The following is a 24018-nucleotide window of genomic DNA, read 5'->3' as shown; positions in this document are numbered from 1 at the left end:
AAAATAAGTCAAATTTGACTCAAACAGTATGTAAAGGGTCACCTGACCCGCACTGGACTTACTCATACAGAGAACATCTAAGGCCGTTGAGATTTATGAACGGACAGAGCTGCCCCTCCATATATTGTGGGAGTGGTCTTGGGGTATTTTTGGGAGGACGTGTGTCTGGGAGTTGCAGGTGTTCAAACAGGCCATACTGTAAATAAAGTAAATATCAGAAATCTTTGAGACATTGATGCGAAAAAGCTGGTAGTTATTTTGCTATCAGAAGCCGCCTGAACTGACAGCTGGCCACGTTGAGGCAAACAAAAACTCTTGGCACTAGAGGCGTGATGGAGAGGCCTTGCAGAGGGCAGGACTTTCCAGAGTGAGGAAAAGAAAGTAGTGCAGTATTGTTGAGGCTAGGCTTGACAGGGCGGGAAGACAACCAAATGGAAGTGCGATGGACGCAGCCCTTCGTTTGAGTGTCTGAGAAGAAGAGCAGGTGAACGGCTTTAAGAAACCTGAGGTGTCTTTTTTTTTTTCGCCTACTCGTATCTTCTCAACTACTATGATTATTAGTATTAGTGGTAGAGAAGATACTGTAACAGCAAATGGCCTTGTTTTTAACTCCACATGCACATTTATGTCTAATACAGCGTAAGGATTTCGGCCAGCATCAACCAAATGTATGATGTGTATAGAACAAACTATTGGAGCAAATATATTGATGTTGGAAATGTTTTTTCAACTCTTCCGTTTAAGGATCAGTGCCTGCACTGATTTTAACACTGACATTGAAAGTTCTAATTAAAAACAAAAGCACAGCAAACAGGAAGAGAGTAGTGTATTCTGCAGTGGTAGGTGGTCTATAATTAAAGTGGTTGCTTTGCCACCATTTTTTTTTTCATGTAAAACCGCCACACACCACGAAATGTTCGACCACTTCGTTGGCGATCCTCATAGCTTATCTCCATCGAACCCAGCTCCCATAGTCATTGAAGAAGTGCACGAGGCGGGATAGTTATGTAGGTGCAGAAACTAACATTTGAGCAAAAAGAGGAAACGTGGCCAGGAGGGGAAGGAGTGTGTGAGCAGGTCTCACTCACTTTTAGAATGACAGAACACTCAAGCACACCCAGGCGGGCTCTTTATTTGCTGGGTGGGGCGGCAGACATGAAGCCGTGTGTGTGAAAACTATCACTTGCCTGGACCAAATTCCTCAAAACATACTGTACGCACACAGTAAATATTAACAGCATATAATTCAATACTGAGTGAATGGCACGATTATACTCACTTTTACTATGGACGACTTCTTGTGCCTCAGGAAACTGTAGGTGATATAAGACAGATATTAGAACACAAATGGTGACTCAACACATGAAGACAGACAATATAAAATTACTCATAGGGATATCTTATATAACCTCTGTGAAGAACCAATAATATACAGTCAAACCTCGGGTTTCGAACGTCCCGGTTCTCGAACAAATCGGAATTCGAACAAAAAATTCGAGATTTTTTTGCTTCGGTTGTCGAACAAATTTCGGAGGTCGAACCTCGCGAGATGAGCCGAGAGGACCCGAGAAAACCCGACCGCGCGGCCCGGATGCCGACTGACTCCGTTGTTATTGTACTTTCGTTACTTTGAGGATTGTATTAGCCCCTAATCATGCCTCCAAAGAAAGCAAGCGGGAGCAGTAAAGCCATCCTAAAACACAAAGACGCTCTTAAAGCAATGCGACAGTGAGCGCCCGGCACGCTGCGGTTGCAAGATCGGACCAAATTAAGATCCCTGCGCACTGAGGTCCACTTAAATTTTGGAAAGTACATCAGGACTTTTAAAATATTTTCTAAATTTCAGCGACGGCTCTGTCACAATAATGCGACCAACGCGGTGCAGTTGCGCGGTCGGCGGCGCGCTACGGTTGCGCGTTCGGCGGTGCGCTGCAGTTGCGCGATCGGACAAAGTTAAGCTCCCTGCGCACTGAGGTCCACTTAAATTTTGAAAAGTACATCAGGACTTTAAAAATCTTTTCTAAATTTCAGCGACGACTCTGTCACCATAATGCGACCAGCGCGGTGCAGTTGCGCGGTCGGCGGCGCGCTACCGTTGCGCGTTCGGCGGCGCGCTGCAGTTGCGGGATCGGACAAAAATGTGCAAATGAAAAAATGCTTAAAAAAGGCGGGGTTTTTTTTAGTCTTGGAACGGATTAAATTGTTTTCCCATTATTTGTAATGGGAAAAATAGATTGGGAATTCGAGCGATTCACTTCTCGAACCGCCTTCGAGAATTGTGGTCGAAAACCGAGGTTTGACTGTATTTTAGTCTGTACTTAGTTTTTAAATCTAAGTAAAGGAGCCGAATCACCTCCACGTTTGTCTTTTACCAGTCTGCTTTTTTAACTGTCTGTACTTCTAATAAATTTACAGTGCAAGTACTTTTAGTCGTTCCATTGATCATTGTAAAAGTCCAAAGTAAACATGCAGAGCAATTTGTGCGTTTTTGGCACGGGCGTTTTAACTCTCGCGAGACCTGAATTCGGATGCGTGTGGGTGGGGTGGTATGACTCGTCGGGAACTTTTTTTGGGAGGGGGGCGGAGGGGGTTGAGCAAGGCAAGGGATGAGGAAAGAGCCGAGTAAGGGAGAAAGCCTCAGTGACTTTTCAGCCCTCTTCTCCTCCTGTGGAATGCATCAGCTCCTCTGAATGATCTCTCGTGGATCTACACGCAGCTGGATGCGCACGGACCCATTCTGCGCGTGACCGTGCGCATCTATTCACAGGCGTCCTTCGGAAGCTTGCGCTCACCTCTCTAAACTTTTATCATCATCATACCTGCGCGGAAGCCAGTAGAGCTCCTCTGGTGGGTGTGAGGAGAATCTCCTCCCTGGGAGTCAAGGTAATGATTTATTATTTATTTTACACTGCGTGTTATTGCGACTTTAACCAACTTCCAAATAGGACTAATCACGACGCACCAGATGTTTTACTGAGTGCCATGGAGTTGTTTTGCCCTTAAACGATCTTGTATCCCCCCCCCCTCTCTGCTCTCTTATTGTTTTTGCAGCTTTGACTCCAAACTGCACACAAGTTCCACAGTTAGAGGGCTGGACATCTAGTTAACACTGCACACTTGAGGAGTGGATATGCAGAACACTAAGAGCGGAGGAGGAAGGCTCCTGCAGCTGGTTCTGGTGGCCCAGCTGTCCCTCTGCATCCTGCTCGGAGACGCCGCAGAGGTTCTGGACACCGGCGAGGTCAGAACCACCGACTCCAGAAACGGCAGAGCCAAAAGGAGGGGAGGGACGGACGTGCTCAGAGGGTAATGTGACTATGATAATCCCTCAACCATTAGACCCATATGGGCAGCCTTGATTTTATTTCCATCTTTTTCTCTTCATTCTCTGGTGACTCACATGCGTTCTTCTTTTCAATGAGCATCTCTCACTATTGCGTTCACATGCAGGTGTCTCTTGTTGTATATAGTGAACCCCTGCATATTCGCAGTTTAGCACATACTTACACACCTGTCTACCTATTTGCTGAAAAACTCACTTTTTTTGTTAAACAAAAATGCCTTGGTGGATAGTAGAGTTGCCAAACTTGTGTAAAACTGTTTTTAAACAAACTATGACTCAAGTAAAACATAGTCATCCAACTTGAATATCTACAGTAATTATTTATTTTTAACCAGAGAATGGAGTTCAAATAGACAAAATTCTAAAATGAGACTGTGCAACTTAAAATGCCCAACACTTAACACATAAAATATTCCTCAATTACTCACGGAATTTCGCTTTTCAGGCTGTAACAGAGGAACACACGTACGTCCTTTATGAGCCCTGAAGGTCGGGCAATATGTGTGCATGTTTTAATAATAACAACAATGCAAGACTGCCTGAGATGAGTAAGATTGTCCATGATGGGGAAGTTTGGAGCAAAGCTTCGCAATTAAATACTGGCATGGAGATCACATTCCTGCTGCCTGCAATAATAAATTACATCCAAACAAAGGAGGCCATTGGTCGTGTGTGGCTGTGGCAGAGAGAAAGACAGACTGAGCGAGAGAGAGAGAGAGACAGAGGAACAACCTAATCCTTTTTCAGGCCTTAAAAAATGTGGATAAATCACATCTGCAGCTGTACACAGTTCTCTGCTGGAGTGTAAGTGTGGGTTTGCATGTGCATTTGTGAGAGGATAAAAGCACGCAAGGCAGAAGAAAAAAGCCTCCCCAAAAAAGGCCATCTGTGCGCAGCGATGACAGCAAACAGCTGATGAAGGTCACACAGTAGACATTTTTTTTTGACACACTTTAAGTTCATTTATGTGAACATCTGCGTTCTAGAAGACTGCGTGCTGTGTCACGCTGACTTACCACCAGAAGAATGTTTCTGACATCCTTGTGATTACCTCATGGATCTGGTTGGAGTTACATCCAATGACCCCGCAGGTCAACGCGGATTGAAGTCTGACATATGTAAGCCTCGGGCACACCTGTAGGGGGCAGGGTGGCTCATGTATTTACATCAACAGGAAAAAAAATGTTCAAAGGTGCTTCAGGATTTTGCTTTTCTTACCTCATGTAGCATAGGTATGTTCTCAATGATATAACAGCATGCAACTGTGACATGTTCATTATGTGGAGCAGTTCACTATGAATATTTAGCTAATAAAAAAAACCGAAATAATCAATAAATTACGTTATAGTACTCACCTGATATACCACCGATAACTAATCCGATTGGCTAAAGAAACAGTTCCATTGCTAAAAATATTACTTTGTTATTGTAAATTCCAAAACGTGGTAATCGAATTAAATAGAATAAGATATTATCAGGAACTAATTAAATTAATTATATGGTGAATCATGATTTTTGCTGCAATTCAATTCACTATGCCGCTCCTTCTGGTGTGCCCGCCTTGACCACCCATAGGCAATATAATGTTACAACTATTTGTCAGCGAGAACTGTTTGTCTGTAAGATATTATAATATTAGTTCATTTTATTCATAGTGGATAAAGAATATATGTCATATGTAAATATTGCTATATTGTCTATGTGTTGCTCCACCATTTGTGTTCAAATATCTATTGTTTAAAAGGTTCTGAAAACACGATTATTGATGCTAGTCATTAGCATGTCAGTGCCATTTCCCATTATATGTAGCATTTATGCAGATGGGGCCACTCTTAGGCAACATTGATTTAAATATACATGTAATGCTCTTTGGTTTATGTTTAGTTTCATTGTAAACTTCAAGTGGGACGGCTTGAAGCCGCTGTTTTGAAGAATTTATCACAATTTGCCAAATGACTGCTGATTGTGAAGTGAATTAAAGTCAGTTATTATACAGTGCTCACGTCTCAAATTTGCGCTCACAAGATAAAATTTGGTTGAATTGCTGACTCCATCCATCAATCCATTTTCTGAACCGCCTATCCTCTCGAGGGTCGCGGGCGTGCTGGAGCCTATCCCAGCAGTGACTCATATCTCGAAAACTTGTATCATAAGATTCTTCTGTACTTTAAATTACATTAGCCAGAAGGTCCTAGGCAGATTAGATTAACAATACTGAAATCTGATGAGAGAAAAACAAAAATAGATGCAACATTCTTATGGACATAAAAGCAGTGTGGCCAAGAGAATGAGAAATTAGTATAATTTGACAGATCAAATATAAGAATTTAGGTTGTTGGCCCGCACTTCTAAGATGGGGTTTTGATATTTTGGCTACCTAATCAAACTAAATAAGAGGAGCAAAATTAGAATCAGCTGTGGGGGTGATACAGTACAAATTGCAACCACGATTGAAAAATGTATTTTAAGTTAATACAGCTCTGATGGCGTCAATCAAACCTCAGCCACTCGTGTTGACTCACTGGATTGTGCACATATACTGTACCTAGGTATACATTAGGGTTCCCTTCCCTGTTTGACAATGGACTTCAATTTGTGTTGTGCCCATTCATCCTGATACCTGAATTGTTCTATAGAATGTACGTGTTATATTTTTTCTCTACAGACCCAACGTGTGTGGTTCAAGGAACAATGTTTATTGCTGCCCAGGATGGAAGACTCTGATTGGGGGGAACCAGTGCATTGTCCGTGAGTATCATTTAAAACAAACATTTACAGGCGTTTTAGGAGTTTTTGACCCAAGAAGTTTAATATTGGTAAACGAAAGCATTCAAAAGACAGTCATGTCTTTATTTGTGAATCCTGTTTTTGACAGCTGAGCCTTCAGTGGGATTTACCCAATTTAATCTAATCCAATACCGCCACAATCACGGCGTACTTGTGAAAAACCATCACTATCGTTTAACACACAATATGTGTCACGCTCTTCAAATAGAGCAACTCAGAATCAGTTATATATAATGGTGTCAAAACCAAATATATTTTTCCATAAAATACCACAGATGCTGATTATTAAATGTATTCATATGGGCAAGTGGCTTGTCGAACTTGGCGTTTCACTCCGACTCACCAATCGGATGACTAAAAAATGCTAACTATTTACATACACGGATACTGGAATCCATGTAGCCGAGTGAAACATTATAAGATGAAGGCAAAAAATACTTGGTAATAATTTACTCACTTTACTCACTGTTTATGGCACAGCCATTAAAATTTAGCTTGTGAATATAGGTGAGTACATCTGATAATGTTTAGGCCATCGGAGAAGGCCTCGCTGCCCCTGAGGGCTCGACATTGCACAAATTAGCAAAAAAAGGAAATGTTGTCCTATAATTCCAACTCCCCACTTATTTGCTTATTTAATTGGAGTGACATTGCAGTAGAGAGTGGATAATGATGTTTATAAAGGAGAGTCAAATCCTCTTAATAGAGTGCGAGCAGACAACGTGACCTCAAGCAAGTGGAAATTTTTAATTCTGCTTCATTTACACCGGCATTCTTTTGGCAGTTTCTTTTAATAGTTTCTGTTCTCGTCCTCTCCCCCTCTCTCAGTAGACAGGAAGGTCTGAGAGGCCGCAGTCTCATACGAGTGCAGTCTGGCGGGGCGGCCGGCTGCCAGGATGCCTGTCACGGCTCTAATGACATTGTTTAGCAGTGGGGTTCGGGGAGTAGGGGTCAGTGGCTGGACTCTACCTGACCAGAGCTGAGGCCATGCAGCAAAGCCACCAACAGGCTGTGGAAAAAAAGCTGGGGAGCGAAAAAAAAACAGCCAGCGGCAACTAAAAACACCTCCCGAGTGCACGTTTATGGCAAGTCAGAAAAGAGAATGGCTCAGCTAGGAACATGTGGCGCCAGCTATAACATGACCATGATTAGGGTTAAGAAAGATCGGGCCCCATTTGTATTGGACTCGCTTTGAGATTTTGAGGGTTGATGAGGTTGAGATCATAGCTACACCCTCTGCAAGTGAAACGTAAAACCTTCAGCAGATGCATCAATTACGTTCTCTCGCACGCACATTGAAGACTTCCTGAAATGAAACATGTATGTATGTACGTTGCGCTTTTTGCAGCCATATGTCGCAGCAGTTGCGGAGATGGGTTCTGCTCCAGACCAAACATGTGCACCTGCCCCACCGGCCAAGTCGCCACGTCCTGTGGATCCAAATCAGGTGGGGCGACAGCACATCTCTTATCCTGCCACAGTGAATGGAATCTAATGGCTCGTGCAGCGAAACTAAACACAATATAGAGAGATGCTGGCAGAGCATTTGATTTTTTTTAATGGTTTTCCAAATAGGAGGCAAAGCTATTTATTTGCCACTCCCAGTTGATTGTTGATTGAATGTTGAATGATCACCTGACCAATCCCTCACATGGATAGATTGATACACAGATCATTTGAAATTTGATTGCAAGTCAATTATAAGTGTGATGTTCTACCCACAGTTCAGCACTGTAACATTCGATGCATGAACGGGGGGACTTGTGCTGAGGACAACTGCATCTGTCAGAAAGGCTATGTGGGAAACCATTGTGGTCAACGTAAGTATCGCTGCTTATATTGCCTGATTGATCTTTTTGACAGAATCTGGTAAAAACTAGCAACACTTTACAGGATGTACTGTTAGCTGAATATAATGTTGCCTTCCAGCAAACAGCAACTGGCTTTGCTCCAAATTTTGTTCTGTTTTTGGACACAATTCTAAGACAAACGCCCTTCACCTTCCTGAACATTAGGGACAGCTGTATAAGTAACTCCATTTGTACAAAAATATTCTGTTTTACCTCAGTTCCGATTGACCCTCAGAAAGGTATTTAGGATACAATCCAATTATTCACAATTATATTGTTATTGTAACCTTATTTTAACCCACTAGGAGGGATTATATTTTATATTTTATTGTGGCTCCTTTGCCTCTATAAACACACAATTGTATTTGGAAGACATTAACTTTTCTATGTGTTTATATAACAACACCCGAGTTTGCTACATGGGCCAAAAATACTAAATTCTTCTTCGGTTTTGATGGCATTTTCCTGATGTAGTACTAAAGTGTTGAGGTGTTGATGAAACTAGTGGGATATGTACCTACATAACGTAATATGACCTTCTCTCAACTTTTTCGTGCACATGACCAACTATTTAGTGTGTAAGTAAGTACTTTTTGCACAACTTGCTGTTCGCAAACAAGGAGCTAAATGGCAAAACAGGTGTTTGAACCATGAATGGACTAGCGAATACATTAACTGATTCAATTAGAATTTGACATCGTCAGACCAAGGTGACACCTTGAAATGAATTTTGAATTTAAAAAAATTTAGATCATGTTATGTCAACCAAATTTAACCCTTGTCTCTTTTTGTCCAGCGGTATGTGAAAATGGCTGCCTTAATGGAGGAAGATGTGTGGCTCCCAATAGATGTGTGTGTACCTACGGCTTCACCGGGGCACAGTGCGAGAAAGGTAATGAAAACTTCTCATCTTGCCTTCAGAGCGTAAGTGAGAACTGGGTGATGAATGTTTTTTCTGTAACTGAATCCACCTTTTGGAATTTGTGCCACCGAATGAGGTTTGTTGTGCAAGCAAAATGTTGACATGTTGTGCCCAGCGGTGAGCATCAATTTCCACATCTGCTCTGCAATGAAGCTCTGGGGAATGTAACATCTTTGCTTTTCGCTTTGTTAGCCCAAATCTTCCCAACCTCCTGTGGTTGTGAATGCTCCAAAATACACACGCCTGTGCAACGTCTTAAAGTCAAACGTGTGAGAGCTGACATGCTCGAGGTCTGCTGCAGTGATGACCAGTAGAGGTCAAAGTCTTGACCTCGTAAAGCTAATATTTGGATTGTCAGCAGAGCTCCTAATTAGTATTGTCCCTTTTAACGAGTCCAGACTTAAGGGGCCTCTCAGAGGCGTCTGGTGGACGATTTGTCCTGGTTTACTTCAGTGTTTTCTTCAACCCTGAAACTATTAAGACGCTATCTGCTAGCCGGATGAGTTAGCGACTGGCCTTATCTGCTCAAACACACTTTGACACACTGGAGTGTGCTTTCTGTTCCTTTCCTGTGTGGAAGCTTGGTGATGTGGGACAATGCTATTTTCAAATGGCGAGTTCTATGGTGACACGCATATTTTTTTATTGTGCAATTATCTAGCAAGTACATCACGGGTCAAATGACAAGGACAGTATTTTTAGAACATCCGACCAAATGTTAAGTATAGTAATGTGCTGTATAAACATTTTATATAACGTGACTCTTAATGCAGCATCCAAACAGGGCTGTGCAGAGACCTTTTTCATTTTTCCCTCAGTTTTGTGACAATGACAATGTGACGTACCCATATTTATGTTTCCATTGAGTTCATCTTTTATTTCGTCTTCACCAAGACAAAAACAGGCCTATGGATGTGTTTGTGTTTCGGCTGCATTTAAGTCACTTTCCCAGGCATTTCCTTGACGACCGAATGAATGAAGTTCATGTGTACAGTCAACCTTGAACACACTTAGCTTCACACAATTTGAATGTTTGAAATGGAGCTGTGTCCCATTTCAACTAGATCTTATCCTATTCGTCAGCGCACAACCACACACACACAAACGTTTGTCTTCCAACGTGAACATATCGGTTGTCTGCAGACCAGCTGGCCACAGCAAGAAACATGCACGACTTAGTCGCCCAAAAATGCAGACTGGTTTGTCAATATTTTCTTTGTTGCTCCTAAATGTGATTTAGGCTGGAATGTGGTATTGGCCACAGCTGTCCGTAAGGCTGATGATCGCATCCACTCATTTGATGAAATCAAGCATTTCTAAGCAATTGCGTTAACTTGGGTTGCTGGTGACAGTTTGAACCTAAATGAGGCAGCACACAAAGTACATCACTGGATTGCTTCTGTCTGCTCCAGTCCAGTGCAAACCTCAGTGGTAAGATAACCCCGGGTTTTGTGTGTTTTGTTGAACCTAGCTGATGGGCCGGATTTAAGACTCATTTGGCGAAGACTCAGACATCGGCCAGCCACAGTTTCTGTCTACCTATCATTCTGAGAGCTGTATGTGATAGTATGCAAAAGTAATACCGATCTAGGCTCTAAGATTACATAGTGGAAGAAAACTAAATCTTTTGCATCCACCTGCTTCATGATGTCATCATAAAAGAGCAGCAGAGGATTCCAGTGGGAATAAAGTTTTGAACTCCATGCCCAAAGGTTTTTGGCATTGCTGGAAAATGCTGCAAAATAATGGTGCTCCCCTCTCATTAATTTGTGAAGGCCCATGTTATAAACCAATCAGCAGTTGGTGCTTGAACGGTTTCCATCTGTAGTGCCTGACGTACCGGGTTCAGGCACTCCTTTTAGGGGCACTCTGAATGACTGAACATATTTCCGAATGCAACCACAATCAAGAAACAGGATTTTGGGTGCGAGTCTGAGCTCTATTGTTCTTGGTTCTCGGATTTTGTTAGCTAACTCTCCCCCCCAAAAATATGACTTATAATTGAGATCAACATATAATACATGTTTGTTTGTCATCTTCTTTATGATGCATTTTTGACGGTTGCGATTTATACTCTGGAGCAATTGATAATCCGAAAAATTGGGTATTAACATATTTACAAAAATGTGAGAGATGTACTCACTTTTCCGAGGTTATTTAAGTGACATGACAAAATTTCTAGGAACAGCTCTAAGTATGTAGTCATTGACATTGACAAACAGTGGCTACAGAATAGTTGTTCAAATGCAATTGTGCGATTTGGAATGAATCCAAGGAAATGTTTGGACCCAGTTCCTGCCTGGCAAGGTAATGTTGTTGTGCATACAGCACACATGACCTTGGGGAGGTAGATACTGTATTTCTATTGTGTTCACAATATCCCGACTTGTATGAACATTAAATGACTGGCCTTGAGTTTGAAATCAACTCTCTGCTTCAACATCACATGTACATGTTTACCAAAACAGTTATTAGTGTGTGTGAACAATTTTCCAAATAGTTTGGGAATGGTTTTCCGAAAGTAGAGCAGTGAAACAAAGAGAGCAACATTCTTGTGAGTTTTGGTCTGTTTTGAGATCATCGTTGGCGAGACTAGAGATGAGCGGGCCGGGATTCTGACGACTCAGTGTGTGTGTTTGTGTGTGCGTGCGTGCGTGTGCGCATGTGCATGGACACGTGCAAGCACTCCCAGCTGAACGGGCCATGGGTGGATCCCCTACCCCAGCTGCACACACTTCATGGAGAGAGGGGACAGATGAAATGACACCACCACGTTCAGCCTCTCCCTGTTTATGTAAAGTCAACACTTACATTTTACTTTAATTCCCAACTACACACGCTTTAAATGCCCCAGTAACATCTGTAAAAAGCAAATGCAGCCTCTTCCAAGTGGAGCTGTTGAAGGCTTAGATGCCGGCATTTTTAGGGGTACGTAAATCTCAGTTCATGACCGAGCCGTTCTTTTCTCACTTGGGTGAGTTGCCGAATCCCTGTACGGTAAATATAGATTTTTGCCATGTTTCACGTAACGCGTCAGTTTGAAAACGTTGCTTCTGTGTCGGGCTGTGATGACTTTACGGTCAGGTGACTGCCTGGCTCCATTTGATTGGTGAAACTGAATCTTGTGACACGTTTCCTTTACAAAACATAAACTGTGTACAATAATAAACACTTGTAGATACAATAATATAAAAGTAGAAAAAAGTTTGACTAAACTCAAAATTTCTAGGCAACAAATCAATCAAAAATTATTGAGTTAGGCAAATCAACTAAATATCAACTAAATATCTTAATGTCATGGAAATTTTCCCGTATTTCGCAACCAAGAAAAAGAGTGGACTGAACTGTTGTCCCTTGTATGGTCCCCACACTTAGCGATATAAGGAAAAGCAAGTCAGCAAATTCACAACTTTGTTGTGCTAACATTGTTGGCATAAATCTCATTCATTTGTATTTTAAAGTTGATCCAGATTAAATTCCCGTTTTAGCCTTAAAATGACAAGTTGTTGTTTTATAGTGAAGAAAGTGGAACACAGCTAAATGTAATGGAATAAAAGTACCTCTTCTTTTTAACAGAAATACCAAACTAAAAAGTGTGTTGCTTTAAAAAAAAGTTACTCTGAGAAAATGTAAAAATTCTAATTTCCGCACTGGGAACTTTAATTCTGTCGTCACTGTTGTTTTTCACCATTTACCATTTTAGTCAACAATTAATACTTGTATCAGTATACTGTATTTAGTTTCCTCTTGTGTTTGGGCGGAGGTCGTAGTTAAACAATGGCAAACGTACGTCTGCGATGTAGACTGAGCGTGACGGTGGGAGGAAGAGGGTGGGGAGAAGGAGAGATGACCCAGTTCTGGTTCACACAGTGTTGCAGCCAGAGGCAGAGACACCATGGAGGCTGCGCTGCACGTGATGGGCCTGGGCTGGGCCCTGGTCCACACAAGGAACGCACAATGTCCCGTTTGTTTCAAACAACTGTGCTGTTGGAACTTGTCTCAGTCTTTTCTCCTGCTGTTTGTTGTCTGCTGTAAAATGTGGAAATGATTTTTGTCGATTATTTACTGTATAGAGGTACAAGTTCCACACCCCCTTTGTAGCCTACACTTTATTTCTTGCTGACATCTACCAACCCGAATAAGATTTGTTGATACTGTTCGATCCAAAGGGGGGTTGAATGCAAATAACTGCTGTTTGGGGGAAAGGTGATGTGTGGGGATAAATAAATGCACACTTTGGGATTAAGGGAATTATCTTTTTTTAGCTTTATTTCTAGTGGGGTGGAAATCCCCGCCTGGGCTCCATAAACATGTTTGCAGTTGATATGCAGCCTTTGAGATTCACTCTTCCCCAGACTGGCTATTGCTAAGTTTTTGAAATATTTTTTTTCAACCTTAAGCAAAAATAATATGATTTGTCTCGATGTTGCAATATTTTTGGATTTGAGTATTATGTATGAGGGCTCAGGTAGCAATGGTCACGACTCACTTGTTTTTGGGGTTTAGCCATGAGACATTCACAAGCTGAGTAAGCACTGTGAGTAAGCAAGTGCTTAACAATGGCTGGGTTTTCAGTTGAACTCATATTCCGCAAACACAATATTATCCACAATACCGACGAGTGGTATTACATAGAACATATAAATGCAAAAAGAATCTTTTGACTTGACTCCCACTTTAATGGTTGGTATTGTTTCAGAACTGGTGTCGAGGCACTTTATCCAGGTCAAGTATCAAAGTCAAAATGTTGGTATTGTGACTAGACTAATGGAAATTTACCAGAATTGTTTCCCCCTCTTTGCAAAACTAGGGCAGAAGCAGACCAAGGAGTGGTGAAAGGAATTCATTTATATTACATTAGAGTCTGTTTGCATTGCATGCAGTGTGGCAGTGACCTGTCAGATGGTGCTCCAATGGAAAAAACTTGTCGTACATTGCAGCTGATGTCCACTTTGGAATGATCAATACCTTCAGTCGTGGCAAACATTCCAGCTGTAAAATTGTGTTTTCCATCATAGTACACAATTTGCACTGACTGTTGTTTTGCCTTCCTCCGCAGACTATCGGACCGGTCCATGCTTCGCCTCAGTGAACAAACAGATGTGTCAAGGCCAGCTTAGCGGTATTGTGTGCACAAAGACTCTGTGCTGTGCCACAGTGGGACGGGCATGGGGTCACCCGTGTGAAATGTGCCCGGCCCAGCCTCACCCATGCCGGAGAGGCTTCATACCAAACCACCGCACAGGAGCATGCCAAGGTAAAGTCTGCACCTAAATCTCTCTTTCTGTGTTGGTGCTTTGTTTCGACTTTGGAAGAAAAGCATAGCTTGGTTCATCTCTGACGCTCGTACCGCATCTTATTACCCTTCTCGTCTGCCTTCACCCTTTCCTTCTGTCACCCCTCATCTCTACCCACCACCCCCTCTCCAAGAGGATTAGTTCTAATTGGGTTAAATTGGGGTGGGTGGCAATGCCTCCCACATGTGTATGGAATGCCCACAGTCCCCCACTGCGCCAAGACTGTCAGAGTCAGTAACACGGGTCAGTGGCGGTGCCATGTGGGAGAGCTCATTTTTGGAAAGGCGTCCCTCAGCCAGGCTGCCTTCTCCAGACCCAACAACATCGCAGCCTCCACAGGAGATGGGCGCCTGAGCCAGGGCCCGAGGCACCTTGTAGTACACTCGGGCGGCATTTTGTTGTTAAGAAAGTCAAAACTGTATGGTTTTACTGTGATTCAAGAAATTCCATTTTATTGTATCACCGTACTTTTTCAGTCTAATGAGATCCAAGACGTTGTTCTATTGGAAATATTTTGTTGTTGTTATTTTCAGTGGTGGCTTGTTGCTTTCAATGTTGCTTCCATGAAGGTTTATGGATAACAAATACCTCCTTTCGTTAATTAGGAGTAACCTACGCTAAGGGTGGGTTAAAGGTGGTATTGAGGCACCGGTCCTAAGCATTTTAAGTGAAAACCTTTACCTTAAGTACTTCTGTGTCATCTCACAAGGAACAGAAAGGAAGTTCCTGAGCAGCAAAAAAAAAAAAAAAAAAAAAAAAAGATCCAGACGCCCAGTGTCTCTTTGTCTTCCATTTCCTTAACCGACTTGGCTTCAGTGTGTGTTCTCCCAGCGGGAAATGCGCTTCACTCGTTTTTCTTCGTTTCCTTTGTCAGGCTGAAGAGTCTGGCCCTAACTGGCTAAACCTTCTTTAGCCTTTTTGTGTCATTTTGTCAAAGCAATCCATGTAAATCATCTCGTTTGCACTATACAGTGAATATACATGCGGCAGCCACTTTTAATGTTAAATGTGTTGTGCTTTTACAGATGTAGACGAATGTCAGGCGATCCCTGGCATCTGTGAGGGTGGAAACTGCATCAACACAGTGGGATCCTTCGAATGTAAATGTCCCGCTGGGCACAGATTCAATGAGATCTCACAGAAATGTGATGGTAAGAATCAACCTTTGGCAGCCCTATTAAATCAAATGACAGAGTACACCAAAAATGACTTGAGGTATAAGTTTCATGAACACTGTGAAAGTGTAGTATTTGCCAAAGTTGCGGTTAACTTGATGCCAGGCGTGGCGAACTGATTATTGCGTTGTGAGCAGAGACCACACATACGCGTTTGTTTCTTAGTCTTAAACCAAAACGGCATCCTCTCTGGCAGGTCTTTGATCCAAGCTTATCATAACTCTAAATAGGCTTTTTTCCCTTCCGACCAGTCAAACTGACCCATCTGAATATTACATCCACATGGAGTTTGGAAGACATTTCACAAAGTGCTGCCAAATCATCTTTTTGGAATGGATAACCAGCACAGGCTAGCAAAACTCTTTCTGGCTCCTCAATTTAGACCAGTACCGTGACAGTGAAAATTTAGGAGTCATTAAGACATCAATAGGACAAATTTGAGACCAACTTTAACTCCAGATGGGAATTGAAGGAAACACATTGAGCAGTTTGTGGTATTCATACGAATGGCAAAATATATTATGCGCGATTTTTATAGCTGAAAATAATTGTTGGAAAACGTCTGGGCAGTGTAAAATATGTGCTAAACACTTGTGTGTCACAGTATATAGCGTGTCGGCCGACGTGCAAAACGAGGAGCAAGTATTTAATGTCCTCATTAGTTACCAAATTTTGTATGTGTGGGTCACTCTGTCACAGATTCAAATTTCCATTCAAAATCCCTTTCATCGATGGTTATGATTACGTTCCAGTTTATAGTTGTAACAAACAAATAGAAAACGAATATGAGGAGAAGAAAATCATTCCTGTTCTCTGCTTAGATCTTGATGAATGTTCCAACATTCCTGGTGTCTGTGGCGTTGGCGAATGCTCAAACACTGCAGGCAGTTACTTCTGCAAGTGTCCACAGGGATACTACGTCTCCGTGGATGGCTCCAGGTGCATAGGTGAGTCCATTTGTCACTCCTGGTTGTCGTTCACCTTGCACGCGTCATCGACTAGTCGTGCTTTCGGACTTAACCAGATATGACATCAGAAAAACAGTTTGAGGGAATCATTCAGTTTCCATTAAATCGCTCTTGTAAGTTGGTTCAAGCTTCCAGCTGGTAGAATTTAGGTCAACTGATTGTAGTTGTTCACAACGCCTGCCTTGTAAATAATGCGCCACACCCACTTCATCAATTAAATATTCAGTATCAAATCGGTCTTTTCATCAACCCAAAACCTGTACATCATTTTGTGGTTTCAACTCTGTTGGGAAATTTGGGGGAAATCCTCTTCAGTGCTCCAGTTTGAATCTGCCCCAGTGCATCTTGTATAAAGTCTTCCCAGATGAGTGGAACCTTTTTTAACTGCTGTTGGATCTGCAAGAAGTGACCGACTTAAAATTCTTTTGCAATATTTTTTTCTCTCCCATACCAGTGCATACCAGGAACAATTTGATTTGAGTAGGTCAGCAGGAAATAAGATATGTTGTCCTTTAAAGAGGTGTGCACAAAGTACACGTTATTAGTTTGACAGTTTTGAGGTGGGGTTTGAATCCAGGCTTTCGGCTTCTGTGTAGAAATGGCATGTTATCTCTATGTTTACTGTGTTTTCTCCCTCCCATATTCCACAAAATTGTCATGGAAGATTAAATTGTCATTAGGCTTTATCGTGAGCGTGAATGCTTGTTGGACTATAGAGCAATGACTCTAAAATTATGGTACTGTTACCGCAAGTGACTGAATTGAATACAAATATCTTGACAAGCGATTCCAAGCAAATGAAGGGAGGTGCAAATTAAGGTTGCAGTTTAGTTGTATTTAACTTTGAGGTACATTTGCATTTAATGCTTAAGAAATGTTTGTTTCAAAATGTTTGTTTAGGTCCAAATTATTTTGAACTTGTATGCATTACATTTTGTGCTGTAGAGAGACTTACTGTACAATCATCGCAAAATCAGTCTGTAAAGTTCAGCTCACTGTGAGCCCCTCCATTGAGGAATTTGGGTCAGAGTGGTCCAAAAATTCACATAAACACAATCATATAGTATGCAAACAGACATTCACGCGACTCCCCCATGAGAGGATGTTTTGTGGAGGGAATGTCTGAGGCTTTCTCTCTAGTTACGCCAAACATTTTGGTTTGATTCCTAGGTTTGCCTGGAGGATCAAGCACATGTTTCTTAGTCAAACCTCACCACATGAAAACTTTGTTGGGTCTTGGTGTGAAAGAAAAAATGATATATTTGTGTTAACTAGAACCTTAGTGTTAGTCATGCGGATTTCCAGTGCCAGGAACTGTTGACAGTGGACTCCATCTCGTGAATGGTGGAAAATGTGAATCAGTTTTTGATTTTTGCTTGTTTCCTCATCATGCTGACGACACATGGCGTGTCCTGTCGTTCCCATTGATTTCAATGCCATGTGGTTTCCCACAGATGGTCGTGGTGGTTTCTGTTTTGCCAGCCTGCTGAATGGGCGCTGTGCCAGCCAAAATTCACAGCTGTTGACCAAAATGCAGTGCTGCTGTGATAGCGGGCGATGCTGGTCCGATGGCTCCACTCCAGAAATCTGCCCCATTCGCGGAGCAGGTCAGATTAATCTCAACAAATGCCTCCCTTTCATGTGTCTTTGTGTGTCCATGCTAAAGCATTTATTTTTCATCTCACTCTAGAAGAGTACCAGAAACTGTGCATCCAGTTACCCGATATTAATGGTGGGGGAATTATACCTGGGCGTGGTCCGGGGGGCCCCGACTTCCCGGGCATCTACCCTCAGATTCCGGGCCGTACTCCTGGTCAGGGCCCAGGACCCGGGCCAGGAACAGGCCCGGGCACAGGCCCAGGTCAATACCCAAATCCAGGTCAAGGCGAGTTTCCAGGAAATCTACCAATACAGCCTCCTCCAGGTACACTGCACTACAGAAATTAAGTCCTGCTTTAATCAGGCTCATTATCAGCCGGGAGATTATGAAGGAATGGCCACTTCATGATACGTTCATGCTCATTTCTGTCAGGTCCTTTCATCATCCAAACCCAGAATGTCACCAACATTTGCCAGGCCTATCGCAACCTCTGCCCAAATGGACGATGCATCCCCCTGCCGGGCGTTAATTACCGTTGTGAGTGCAACATGGGCTTCACACTGGACACGAGGAACGTGTGTGTCGGTAAGTCACTGCAGGGTTCAGAGAGTGTATCGTCGTTCCTTCTACTGGAGACATAATGGCAACAATTTTGAATGACACTGATGTTTACACTGCAGATGAGGATGAATGTGAGAGAAGCCCTTGCGTGCACGGCGAGTGTGTGAACACTCCCGGGTCCTACATGTGTCGATGTCCCGTGGGATTCCAGTCCACTGCAACCAAGACAGAGTGCAGAGGTGACTGAGACACACACATTCAAACATAACCTCTCTCACAAACAAAATGCTACTGAAACACTCATACGCTCAACTCAACTATTTCCTCTCACACATAAAAAAGCTGTTAAGCCCTCACACACACTACTGAAAAGCTCTCTCATAAATTTCAGATTTTTCACTCTCACACCAACTGAAATGCACCCATACACTGCTGAAATGCTTTCACACTCACACCACTGAAACACTCCAGCACATACCATTGTAATTTTCTCTCACACATGACACTAAAACACTCTCACATGCACAACAGTTTTTTTTTTCACTCAGACAAATTACAACAACATTCTCACACTCTAGGAGAACAATCTCACACATATTACCAAATTATTTTTAATGAGCATAATTCAATATGATGTCATTTTAGTGGTGTGTGTGATTGGATTTCAGTTGTGTGAGAGGTAATCCAGAATTATTTCCCCAATGCTCTGTGCTACAAACACACACGCACACACGCACACGCACACGCACACACACAACCACATCTAAGAACGAACTGTACATGATGACAGCCTCGTTTTTCAGACTTGGATGAGTGTGTCGCCAATGGCCGTATCTGCAACAACGGTCGCTGCGTGAACACAGAAGGCAGCTTCCACTGTGTGTGCAATGCTGGCTTTGAGATTTCAACTGATGGCAAAAACTGTCAAGGTCAGTCAACACATCTGCAATTATGCAGTACTGATGTATGGAAAATCATATTTTTTCTTCACTGAAGTCCTCTCTAATGAACCACATTTCTCTTTTAGTCTGTAGTAAAGGAGACGTGAGCTAGCTATAAGACAGGGTGTTTCAAGGATATTTCATGCTATAATGAGCAACTGCTCGTGCTTTCGTGTTTTGGCTCATTAACGTCTGAATATTAGATTTAATGTCATGTCCAACAGTTTTCCAAAGTTATAATACATCCCAAGTTTTCCGAGCCACTTATCCTCATTAGTGTACATTTTGTGTTTTAGAAAACAAGAATCCTCAGCTTTTATTTACACAGCACAACTTCATATGGCATGTGTCAGTTTCTGAAAGAAAACATTTATTGTCAGACTGTTACATGATAGCGTTCTGTCGTGGAGTGTTAGGAAATGCAATATCAATCTATGATGTGGTTGGCTGTATGCTACACCATTAAATGTTATAGCCATTAAAATGTTAAATTGTTAAAATAATATCCATCCATCCATCCATCTTCTTCCGCTTATCCGGGGTCGGGTCGCGGGGGCAACAGCTTCAGGAGGGACTCCCAGACTTCCCTCTCCCCAGCCACTTCATCCAGCTCATCCCGGGGGATCCCAAGGCGTTCCCAGGCCAGCTGAGAGACATAGTCTCTCCAGCGCGTCCTGGGTCGTCCCCGGGGTCTCCTACCGGTGGGACATGCCCGGAACACCTCCCCAGGGAGGCGTCCAGGAGGCATCCTGATAAGATGCCCGAGCCACCTCATCTGGCTCCTCTCAACGTGGAGGAGTAGCGACTCTACTCCGAGTCTCTCCCGGATGACCGAGCTTCTCACCCTATCTCTAAGGGAGAGCCCGGACATCCTGCGGAGAAAACTCATTTCGGCCGCTTGTATCCGAGATCTCGTTCTTTCGGTCACGACCCATAGCTCGTGACCATAGGTGAGGGTAGGAGCGTAAATCGACCGGTAAATTGAGAGCTTTGCCTTTTGGCTCAGCTCTCTCTTCACCACAACGGACCGGTACAGGGTCCGCATTACTGCCGACGCTGCACCGATCCGCCTGTCGATCTCACGCTCCATCCTCCCCTCACTCGTGAACAAGACTCCAAGATACTTGAACTCCTCCACTTGGGGCAGGATCTCATCCCCGATCCGGAGAGGGCATTCCACCCTTTTCCGATCGAGGACCATGGACTCGGATTTGGAGGTGCTGACCCTCATCCCGACCGCTTCGCACTCGGCTGCGAACCGTTCCAGCGGGAGCTGGAGATCACGGCCTGAAGAAGCCAACAGCACCACGTCATCTGCAAAAAGCAGAGACGCGATGCTGAGGTCCCCAAACCGGACCCCCTCAACGCCTCGGCTGCGCCTAGAAATTCTGTCCATAAAAATTATGAACAGAATCGGTGACAAAGGGCAGCCTTGGCGGAGTCCAACCCTCACTGGGAACGAATCCGACTTACTGCCGGAAATGCGGACCAGACTCTGGCATCGGTGATACAGGGACCGAACCGCCCTTATCAGTTGGCTCGGCACCCCGTACTCCCGAAGCACCCTCCACAGAACCTCCCGAGGGACACGGTCGAACGCCTTCTCCAAGTCCACAAAACACATGTGGACTGGTTGGGCAAACTCCCATGCACCCTCGAGGATCCTGCCGAGGGTGTAGAGCTGGTCCACTGTTCCACGGCCAGGACGAAAGCCACACTGCTCCTCCTGAATCCGAGGTTCGACCTCCCGACGGACCCTCCTCTCCAGCACCCCTGAATAGACCTTACCAGGGAGGCTGAGGAGTGTGATTCCCCTGTAATTGGAACACACCCTCCGGTCCCCCTTCTTAAAGAGGGGAACCACCACCCCAGTCTGCCAATCCAGAGGCACTGTCCCCGATGTCCACGCAACGTTGTAGAGGCGTGTCAGCCATGACAGCCCCACAACATCCAGAGCCTTTAAGAACTCTGGGCGGATCTCATCCACCCCCGGGGCCTTGCCACCGAGGAGTTTTTTAACTACCTCAGTGACTTCGACCCCAGAGATTGGAGAATCCGCCTCAGAGTCTCTAGGCCCTGCTTCCTCAATGGAAGGCGTGTAGGTGGAATTGAGGAGGTCTTCGAAGTATTCTCCCCACCGACTCACGACGTCCCGAGTCGAGGTCAGCAGCACGCCATCCCCACTGTAAACAGTGTTGACGTTGCACTGCTTCCCCCTCCTGAGACGCCGGATGGTGGACCAGAATTTCCTCGAAGCCGTCCGAAAGTCATTCTCCATGGCCTCACCGAACTCCTCCCACGCCCGGGTTTTTGCCTCAGCAACCGCCGAAGCCGCGTTCCGCTTGGCCATCCGGTACCTGTCAGCTGCCTCCGGAGTCCCGCAGGCCAAAACGGCCCGATAGGACTCCTTCTTCAGCTTGACGGCATCCCTTACCGCCGGTGTCCACCAGCGGGTTCGGGGGTTGCCGCCACGACAGGCACCAACGACCTTACGGCCACAGCTCCGGTCGGCCGCCTCAACAATGGAGGCGCGGAACATGGTCCACTCAGACTCAATGTCCCCCGCCTCCCCCGGGACGTGGGAAAAGCTCTGCCGGAGGTGGGAGTTGAAGCTCTTCCTGACAGGAGATTCTGCCAGACGTTCCCAGCAGACCCTCACAGAGCGTTTGGGTCTGCCAGGTCGGACCGGCATCTTCCCCCACCATCGGAGCCAACCCACCACCAGGTGGTGATCAGTTGACAGCTCCGCCCCTCTCTTCACCCGAGTGTCCAAAACATGCGGCCGCAAATCCGATGACACGACTACAAAGTCGATCATCGAACTGCGGCCTAGGGTGTCCTGGTGCCAAGTGCACACATGGACACCCTTATGTTTGAACATGGTGTTCATTATTGAAAATCCGTGTCGAGCACAGAAGTCCAACAATAGAACACCGCTCGGGTTCAGATCAGGGGGGCCGTTCCTCCCAATCACGCCCTTCCAGGTCTCACTGTCATTGCCCACGTGAGCATTGAAGTCACCCAGTAGAACGATAGAGTCCCCAGAAGGAGCGCTCTCCAGCACTTCCTCCAGGGACCCCAAGAAGGGTGGGTACTCTGAGCTGCTGTTTGGTGCATAGACGCAAACAACAGTCAGGACCCGTCCCCCCACCCGAAGGCGGAGGGAGGCTACCCTCTCGTTCACCGGGGTGAACCCCAATGTGCAGGCGCCCAGCCGGGGGGCAATAAGTATACCCACACCTGCTCGACGCCTCTCACCGTGGGCAACTCCAGAGTGGAAGAGAGTCCAGCCCCTCTCGAGAGGGCTTGTACCGGAACCCAAACTGTGTGTGGAGGCTAGTCCGACTGTTAAAATAATAACTGTGTGATAATCTCAGTCCTTATTAAGCAGTATTGGTTTTATGACATTGTGAATAAAAATAATGTCAATAGCATGTGAACCACTGTTGGATCAAAACTTTGCGATTGTCCTCAGATCAAGACGAGTGCCTCATCCGAAACATGTGTCTGAATGGACTGTGCATCAATGAGGATGGCAGCTTTAAATGCATCTGTAAACCCGGCTACTTACTCGATACCAGTGGGCGCATGTGTATAGGTGAGTTTGTCGCATCCCTCTCTGCCCACTGATATTGTAATCCTTACCTCGCTTTGGCCAGTGTGTCATTGGAGGAGTTGGCTATATTTCAGCAAACTTGGAGGGTGGCCACTTGCCTGCTATGTTCGAATTTGTGTTATGGGCGTCCTAAGGGCAAAAAAAAATCCCCTAAAAAGCCTTGCAAAAATCCCTAAGCATGCTGGCAGCATCCCAGCTGGACATGTGGAGCGATGGAGCCTGCCTGCGCTGACGTTCCCGAGCAGCCAGCCCTTCATAAACATGCTCATGTACAGGGAAAGGAACTTGTCGTAAAATTAACATAAGATGGAGGAGGAGCAGCTTTTCCAATCATAAACCAGATTGACAGACGTGCTCACAAGTTGAGCAGAAATTTGTTTGAATGGCTTTGGTTTAGTTTGATGTTTTGGGGCTAATTGTTTGTAGTCTCAATTAAGAAGACTCTAAAATACAAGAAATATCATCTAGATTGTGTTACGCCATGAAATTAAAAAACGTTATGTGATTTTTTTTGGTTTGAAAAAGACAATTGTGAAATGGTATGGAGCAGCTACTTTGCAAACATTTCATCTGGCGCTATCTCATTTAACATATCACATATCACCCGGTTCCCTCAGAAAATAAACCTAAGAATGTTAACAAAGTAGTTAACAAATAAACTACCGTAAAAGATGAGTTGAAATCATGTTGTTCCACTTGGCGTTTGGTATTGAGATGCTGACCTAGTTAAGTCATAGGGTGTGTGTAAAGTGTTCAGACGTATGCGGTCATTACCGAAACGTGAGTCAAAAGGGTCCCTGGAGTCGCCGTCTCTCTCCCAAAACCAAAAACCATCTGCACGCTTGCAGCATTATCGTTTATCACCATCATCAATGTGATGTGCTCAAGACCACGGAACTGAATCGGGGTCACAGCTTTCACTACAACTTTCAATCAGTCGTCATACTCAAAAGTACCT

The 24018-nt window shown here is 44.2% G+C and overlaps 1 protein-coding gene across 1 annotated transcript in view; it reads left to right on the top strand.

The window, feature by feature from the left end:
* Nucleotides 1-2612: 2612 nt before the first annotated feature.
* The window catches only part of fbn1 (fibrillin 1), a 48371-nt gene continuing 26965 nt past the window's right edge, over nucleotides 2613-24018 (top strand). The window contains exons 1-15 of the mRNA XM_049718758.2: nucleotides 2613-2883; nucleotides 3052-3306; nucleotides 6009-6091; nucleotides 7479-7577; nucleotides 7855-7950; nucleotides 8777-8872; nucleotides 13962-14159; nucleotides 15225-15350; nucleotides 16196-16321; nucleotides 17797-17949; nucleotides 18033-18266; nucleotides 18375-18527; nucleotides 18623-18742; nucleotides 19307-19432; nucleotides 22920-23042. Coding sequence (XP_049574715.1) covers nucleotides 3131-3306; nucleotides 6009-6091; nucleotides 7479-7577; nucleotides 7855-7950; nucleotides 8777-8872; nucleotides 13962-14159; nucleotides 15225-15350; nucleotides 16196-16321; nucleotides 17797-17949; nucleotides 18033-18266; nucleotides 18375-18527; nucleotides 18623-18742; nucleotides 19307-19432; nucleotides 22920-23042 — 1909 coding nt within the window. The 5' untranslated portion in view covers nucleotides 2613-2883; nucleotides 3052-3130. The remainder of the gene's footprint in view (nucleotides 2884-3051; nucleotides 3307-6008; nucleotides 6092-7478; nucleotides 7578-7854; nucleotides 7951-8776; nucleotides 8873-13961; nucleotides 14160-15224; nucleotides 15351-16195; nucleotides 16322-17796; nucleotides 17950-18032; nucleotides 18267-18374; nucleotides 18528-18622; nucleotides 18743-19306; nucleotides 19433-22919; nucleotides 23043-24018) is intronic.

The sequence above is a fragment of the Syngnathus scovelli genome, chromosome 4 (genome assembly GCF_024217435.2).
Source record: "Syngnathus scovelli strain Florida chromosome 4, RoL_Ssco_1.2, whole genome shotgun sequence".
Taxonomy (NCBI): domain Eukaryota; kingdom Metazoa; phylum Chordata; class Actinopteri; order Syngnathiformes; family Syngnathidae; genus Syngnathus; species Syngnathus scovelli.
This window is presented reverse-complemented; position numbering and strand designations above follow the sequence as displayed.